This window comes from Stegastes partitus, unplaced genomic scaffold (genome assembly GCF_000690725.1).
Source record: "Stegastes partitus isolate 25-593 unplaced genomic scaffold, Stegastes_partitus-1.0.2 Scaffold664, whole genome shotgun sequence".
NCBI classification, from domain to species: domain Eukaryota; kingdom Metazoa; phylum Chordata; class Actinopteri; family Pomacentridae; genus Stegastes; species Stegastes partitus.
In genome coordinates, this window is record NW_007578395.1 from 166,989 (window position 1) to 174,782 (window position 7,794).

At 39.3% G+C, this 7,794-nt stretch overlaps 1 protein-coding gene across 1 annotated transcript in view; it reads left to right on the forward strand.

The window, feature by feature from the left end:
• Positions 1–2,463: 2,463 nt before the first annotated feature.
• The window catches only part of chrna1 (cholinergic receptor, nicotinic, alpha 1 (muscle)), a 15,091-nt gene continuing 9,760 nt past the window's right edge, over positions 2,464–7,794 (forward strand). The window contains exon 1 of the mRNA XM_008290274.1: positions 2,464–2,737. Coding sequence (XP_008288496.1) covers positions 2,683–2,737 — 55 coding nt within the window. The 5' untranslated portion in view covers positions 2,464–2,682. The remainder of the gene's footprint in view (positions 2,738–7,794) is intronic.

Here is a 7,794-nt window from a genome sequence, read left to right on the forward strand (position 1 = left end):
AACGTCCCCCTTAGAGGATCATGATCGTAAAATATTTTGCATCCGCCGCCTCTAAGAAGTAAAACTAACGGCGTCATATTTTACTCGGAGGTCGAGCGCCATTAAACTGAATCTCACAGCTGCTAACGTCTGTCTGGTCGCGTCGTAAAGCTGCTGACTGACACCTGAGAGGTTTTTATCGCATCAAGATGAAAATCCAGAGAGGAGACAAATAAAGCAGGTCAGGATGTGGAGAGAAGTTTGGTGCCAGTAAAAGACTAATTCACGGATATCTTTGAAAGCAGCATAAATAAAAAGCTGCCATCTGGTTTCTGACCTGAACGTTGGTCTCTGGATGGTCTTTGTCTCGAGTTTGATGAAATAATTTCTGCTCTGTTCAGGTTCATCTGCTGGATTCCGCCCTCTAGTGGACGAAATGCAACACAACAAGCTGCAGACAGAAGTTTTCTTTCTCCTGTTTTTACGGACAAATGTTTTAGAAAATTAATCTAAATGTGCTTTATTTACTGCAAACATCAAACCAAATCTGAAGTTAATGAGTGTACTCAGCTTTAGGGCAGCAAATAACTAATTTGGTGAACATTTTACAGATTAATCGATTCTTGTAAACGATTACTTTTCCTCTGAAAAGCATAAATAACTATTTAACTTGGCTTAGTTTTATTTGGAAAAACTTTGTGGTTGTATAAAGCAGCTGAGAACATGATGGAAGTTAAATTCCAACATCTGAGTTTAAGTTGGACTCAACGTTACGTCAACACAACTAAAACTAAACCACGTTTGCAACTTAAGTACACATAAATACACAGGATTTCTGTCTTATGTTTAATAAATTTGAGGTGAAAGTTCTTCTGCTGTAGCTTCAGAGCGAATTAAAGGACTCAGTCATTCCTGAACTAAATAAAAATCCAGCTTCAGCTCTGCAGTGAAACGTTAGACCTTTGTTGTCTTTTTCAGATTTATTGCTGCTCAGTTGTTCAAGCTGCTGCCTGCGTGCACGTCTGAGATGTGTGTGTGCAGGTTTGAGTGCACGTGCATGCGTGTGTGTGTGTGTGTGTGTGTGTGTGTGTGTGTTGCACGGCAGCATGTGTGGACATTCCTTCCATTCCTCCAGCTCTCAGCTGTCCTGCTGTCTGACTGATTGTAACTCCGAGACTGCAGGACGGACAGATGGACTCTTTGGTCCTTTAATGTGTTCAGAAAGATGCTGCAGATCTGTGACAGTCTGCTCTTTTCTCTGCAGCAGCACCAGAACCAGTATAAAATAAACTGATAAAGAAGATCTGAGCTGAGCCTCAGAGGATGAACTATGAAGCAGGTTCAACATATCCAGGCTTACTCTGTGCTAGCCGGATCAACAAAACTGAACATCCCAGTCAGAGATAACTGCTATCATGACTCGGCGCGTTTCAATAAAAGGCGCCTTTAATGAGTCACATGACTCTTCTTCTGCACAAAATGGACCATCGTCAGTCAAACAGGTCGTTATAATGAATACAAATGTAAACGTTTGCAGTTGTGTAAAACAGCACCGTTACTTTCAATGCTGTAAGATAATAAAGATAGATAAAGATAAAGATACTATATTTTCTCACCCAGTAACTCTCAGTTTTTAATTCACAGCTGCACATTAGCTGGTCAGTATCAGTTACCATGGAGATCTAGCTGTGCAGCATCAGTTACCATAGAGATCTAGCTCCGCAGTGTCAGTTACCATGGAGATCTAGCTGTGCAGCATCAGTTACCATGGAGAGCTAGCTCTACAGCATTAGTTACCATGGTGATCTAGCTGTGCAGCATCAGTTACCATGGTGATCTAGCTGTGAAGCATCAGTTACCATGGAGATCCATCTGGTCAAGGAGAGCCTCCTTTGTGACACTAAGACCTCTGACTGGATAAATCTGTTGAACACATTAATGTCCATCTGGAGCTACTTTCACTCACTCATTCAATCTTTACTTAAATCTTGAATGGATGACACAGCGTTTCCTCGTCCGCTCTGATGTCGAGGCGACAACCAGAACCTCGTTATGAACACTGACTGGAGGACTAGTTGGTTATGCTGGTTTTAACTTGACCTAAATACTCAGTTATTAGGGTCTGGATGGGTGACTGGTGTCCATCTTCTAATTACAGAGTCACAACTCTAACTCAAGATCTCTAGAACTTTATTTTAACAAAGCAGAATGTGATGTCCTGAGCTGAAGGAATGAAAGACGTCGAAACTTTCACAGTAAACGTTGTCGTTTGGTGTTTTTCTCTTATATCTGACTGTTATCTGCTGCTCTGACTGAAGAGAAACCAAACGTCCACACCGAGGAAAAATGACCACAGTGTTGACCACACACACACATGGTGACACACACACTCATGGTAACACACATACACACAGTAACACACACACACACACCCTCCCAGCTGTCTGCTGTGCTGAGAGCTTGATGCTGCCGGTGGGGGAGGAGGAGAAACTGGAGCTCAGAGTTCACATTCAGACGGATCCTGCGGTGGTCACTTAGTTAGTCAGTTAGTACGCTTAGCTGCAGCTCAGACCCACTAACCAGCTGGTTTAACTCTAACAGGAGACCCACTAACCAGTCGGTTAACTCTCCCAGCGAGCCTCTAACCGACCAGTCGACTGTCAGAGCTGATGCTGAGGGCTTCGGCCGGCTGCTGCTGGAGACATGAAGCTTCCTTCAGTCCAGATCCTGCTGCTGTGGATTCTCTCTGTTGGTTCTGGTGAGTTCTACTCTGATGGTTCTGGTTCAGCCCTAATGGTTGGTTCTGGTTCAGCCCTAATGGTTGGTTCTGGAGCAGAGCAGCTGCTGAAAAGTTGTTGAAAGAAAGCTTTGGCTCGTTGTTTCTGAACTAAACCTCTGTCGTGTTCACTGTGAGACGATCAGTCAGAACCTACTTCACATGGAGCTGAGTTCTGGTCTTCTGCTCTCTGTGAAAACATCTAACTGGACTTTAAACTCAGAAACTGGAGAAAACTTCCTGAAACATGTTCTGGAGACAAAAACAGCCACAACCCACTATTTAAAAAAAAAAAAAAAGACATGTCTAGAAACAGTAGAATATCATCACATTCAAAAGCTTCTTTTTTTTTTTAAACTCATAACATTAATGGCAAAAAGATTTATTTTTACATTCATGTTTATATTGTATTTTAAATATATATTAATTACAGTAAAACAGTAATTTTATAAGAACTAATGTTTATTTGTAAAAACAGACTTTTTCTTTGGATGTTATTTACAGTTTTGGTCTATTTTTTTGTATCAACGTGTAATTTAATATGTGATTTCATAAGTAACTATTTGTCATTTAATAGAACAGGAAAAATCTGTAAAATAAAAGTAAAATGTAAAAAAATAATACATTTTAAAATTTTAAATTACAGTTAAAATCTTTTACAGTGCAGACAGTAAAAATCAGGCAGGAAGGGGGTCAGAAAATACATTTAAACAAAAGCTGTGATATGCTGTTGAGTTCAAAAACTGAAAACAAAACCTGAAAATAATGACAAATATCTGTGAAATGTGTATATTTGTAGCTGAACTTGATTCTGTGATTTTATTAGTTATCTATACTTTTTTTAAAACTGGAAAAACCTGCTAAATAACATGAAATTGTTCAATAAATTACATTTAAAAACATTATTTTCTTCTAAAGCAAATGAAAATAACTTCATGTCATAATGTTAATACTATGAAATAAAACATACAACCTACATAGAATTATTATTATTAGTAATACTGACAATAATATTAATGAATATTAATACATTGCTGAAATCTTTCCATGCTGGAATCTTATTTGTTGAAAAGTATGAATATATGTGATTAATCTAAAAGAAATTATAGTATAAAGGTTAAAATACTTGGAATATTTCAGAAGACTAAAATGTATGGATGTAGTTTTATTATGATACTGCTTTATTAAGTACAAACTTAAAGCATAATGCCTTTAGATGCATCACATGGAGGCGACATGAGAAATAAAATTGTGCATGAATAAAATATAAATATGCAGAAAATTTAAATATAAAATAATCTGAGACCTGTGTTTACAAATTCGACCATTTCAGATGAATTTTCAATCATTTAAAATCAGATTTAAAAGGCACAAAACTATTGATTTAGCCCAAACCAGACTGAGAGGACGAACCAATAAATCCTGACTCAGTGTTCAGGAGGATTTTACTTTCTCACTCGTCCTGGTGATCTTCACACAGCAGGATCTGGTCAGCGGCAGCTCAGCAGCATTTGTCCTTCAGGTAAAAACAGCAGCTCGGCGTTGTTCAGATTCCTCTCTGCATTCACACTGAAGGAATTTACGGCAGCGACGTTCTGCTCAGGACTCACTTATATTTATCAGGAGGAGGTTTGGATCCAAGGACACTTTAACATGGAGCTCCAGAAGGTCTCCATTGTCCGTGAAGTCAAACACTGAGCTCGTATTTATCTTGAGCTGCTGCTAAACATCGAGATGTTGCAGGTTGTTTCTTTACTGCACTTCGTTTTAGCTGAAGTTTTTCTCTACGTAGCTGCTGCATCGTTTTGTCTCCAGTCATCGTTCTGCTGCTGCAGAGTTCGACTGTGTTCTAAAGACCTAAAGCATCTTAATTCAGATTGTTTGTAGAGCTGCTGCGCTAAAGATGCTGCTGTTCTTCTCCGTATCTGCTGCATCCTGACCTCAGTGTTTGGTCTCCAGTCGTTGCTCCACTTCTCTACAACGTGGCTGCAGCAGAGTCCGACTGTGTTCAGCGTCAAAGCTTCTTCCAGTGATCCAGAACTAGAAGCTGGTTTGTCCGCTGAGCAGAGTTTGGATGAGGAAACACCAGGAGGAACTTTCCATCTGGTAGCTTCTCTCCTGCTCTCTGTGCTCACATGTCCTGGATTCTAATGCAGCTCAGCTCCAATAAAGCTGCTCTCAGCTCCACTGTTTCCTCTTTCTGTTGTCAGACAGCAGAACCAGAACCAAACAGACACCGAGACGATAAAATCCTGACTTTAGAACGTCGTCAGACACCAAACACTCGAGTTAAAGACGAGAATTCAGCTGCATTTACAAAGAATTCAAAGCTGCTGCCGAAGTCACACAATGAGGAGAAAAGGAGCTGATTTAACTGCTCTGAGCTGGAAAACATCCATCGAGTGCACGTTCACCTTCATTCATAGACAGACTCGACTTTATCACCTTTCAGCAGAAAGATTTCTGTTGGAGTTGCACTAAATAATCATAATAATCTCTCACTTTGCAGTTTAATAAGTCAACCTTGTTTCCATTTAACGCTCTGCTGCTTTAGACAATCACACACAGCTTTACAACATCAAACAAATCAAAATGAAAATGTTATTTTGGGGTTTTTTTGTGGAAAATTCATCCCTTAGATCAGCAGACTGAATGATAAATCCTCAGCTGATCAGTCGTGTCCTGATCCATCGACTCCTATGAATGAATTATCAGATCAGCTGCTGAAGACAATAAATAGAACGTAACAGACTGTTTTGTCTAATAAGGAACAAAAAGAAAAGCCACAACATTAGATACAGAAATGTACAAACAAGACTGAATAAACAGCTGCTGAGAAAATACAACATCTAGATTCAATAAAGTCATTAAAGGAACTTATTCCCACCTGTTCAGTAAATGAACTTAGTATTTTGTGTAATTTAAGGTTAAACTTCTGCATTAGTTGATTTTAAACTTGAGGTTAAAACTTCATCTTGAGTTTTAAATAATGTGTGAATTTGCATTTTTAGTTGTTCTATCTGTTCTTTGGTTTATTCTAGTTTTTGCAATTTAATTAACCAGATATTTAACCCATAATTGTCTGGTCAAAAATAATAAACATCAGTTTAATGACATAGAGCGCTAATAGCACTACTTTTATATTTTATTTCATTTTTATTTCTTTATTATTTTTTTTTTTCTTTAAAGGATCAACTCAAAAACCAGATTTGGATTCTGTCAAAAAAAAAAAAAAAAAAAAAACAAGAAAACCGTTAAATTGTGTTTTTTTTTTAACTTTCTGAACTCCAAAATCCACAAGCAGCTTTAAAAAGCATTTAATCTTTAAAAATAATTCCCAAAATTACACCATTTATCAGCCAGAAACCGTTAAAATAGAAAGAAACGTCCCGTTTCCAGTGGTCCTTGAACTACTCGTCGGTGACGTTCTGGTCCATCAAGAAACTTCACAAAATCTGATGATGTAATCTAATAAATCTCAGTATTTCAAGAAAATTCCTTTTTTTTTTTTTGTACATGTCATTTTTTTTTTTAAATGCCAAAAACAAATTTTTTGCTTGACCAGATTCAGTAAAAAACAGAAAATTCTGCTTTTCTTCTTGTGAGCGTGAAGCCGTGACTGCAGCCAGCGTTCAACACAGAGCAACGTACAGGAACAGATTAAAACAGAAATAGTTCAATATCTGCAGTATCTGGAGCCTCCTTATGTTCCAGTGACCCCAGTGGAAACATGTTGGCTCCAGTTTGCTCGTTTGGATAAAAATACCTTAAAAATTCTACTTTAGTTTTTTCTGGTTTCCATCAATTCTGACTGAAGTGAAAAATGAACCACAGTGAAGAACAACGAGACGAAAGCAAAGAAGTAAAAACCCAGAAGAGGACAAACGAGTTTCCTTGATCAGAAGTAAACGAGGCTGCAGTGAAACCGTCTCAGGCCTGATTGTCTCTGTTGTCAGCTGATATTTAAACACAGCGAAGCAGCCGCAGACACTTCAGAGCGACTCGGAGTGAAGCGACTGTTAGCAGCTGTTCAGTCACGTTGTTCTGAAAGCAACAACTCAAGTCTTTTCTCTGGAGGATAAAAACTCTCAGCGCAGACAGACCGGCTGCCTCTGGACTTTCTGTTCAAGTATTCTGCTGTATTTAAATGTGTTTTGTTGTTTGAACTTTCTTGGTCTGTGTTTTCGTTTCACTAGATCGACTCCGAATTTTTCAAAAATGGTAAAAAACGCAGCAGAAAATATCTGTGACCCTTCTAAATGTAGTCAGATCTCCAAAAGTGTTTGAATTAAATTAATTAATGACAGTTACTTGCAGCGTTTTCACACCGTAGGACCATAAAAGGACTATAAAGATGTCTGATTTTAAGTTTTACCATTTTTTTGCAATTTAAGAAAACAGAGAAAATCTGTCAAACTGGTAAAATAACAGGAAATTGTTGGAAAAATTAGAGTTCAACATTTTTATATTATGTGTATAGCTGTACTGGTACCACTCATAGAATAATAAAACACCAACAAACAGAGCCCGCTGAGCAGCCAGAACCGCTCTCTGAACCGTTCAGGTAAATACAGAGAGCTGTGATTGACAGCTCCAAGTGGCTCCTCGGTCCCGCCCCCTTTCTATTTGTGTCCGAGGCCACATCAAAGCTGCAGAACCGGATCACCGCAGCAGCACCAGCAACACAACCACACCACGGCCCTCCACCGGGCCTCTGACAAACATCCCACAGAACCAGAGAAAGGACGTTGTGTGTCTGTTGTGTTGCTCTGGTTGTGTGTTTGTGTGTCCTCGGGTCCTGATGGCTGCATGAAACACGACCTGAGCGCGCCCGGTTCAGGCAGAGGGCAGCTCAGCTCACCAGCACATTCCTGAAATAACCTGCGGAGGATGTTGTGTGCTGGGTCATCGTACACGGCGACACGAGCTGACACGAACACAGGTGATGTAGGAAGACTGTCGACTCCCCGCCAAAATAAAGTCCACTCAGCTCTGGTCTCTAACTGTGGAAGATCTGAGCTCATTTTACTGGCGATCTG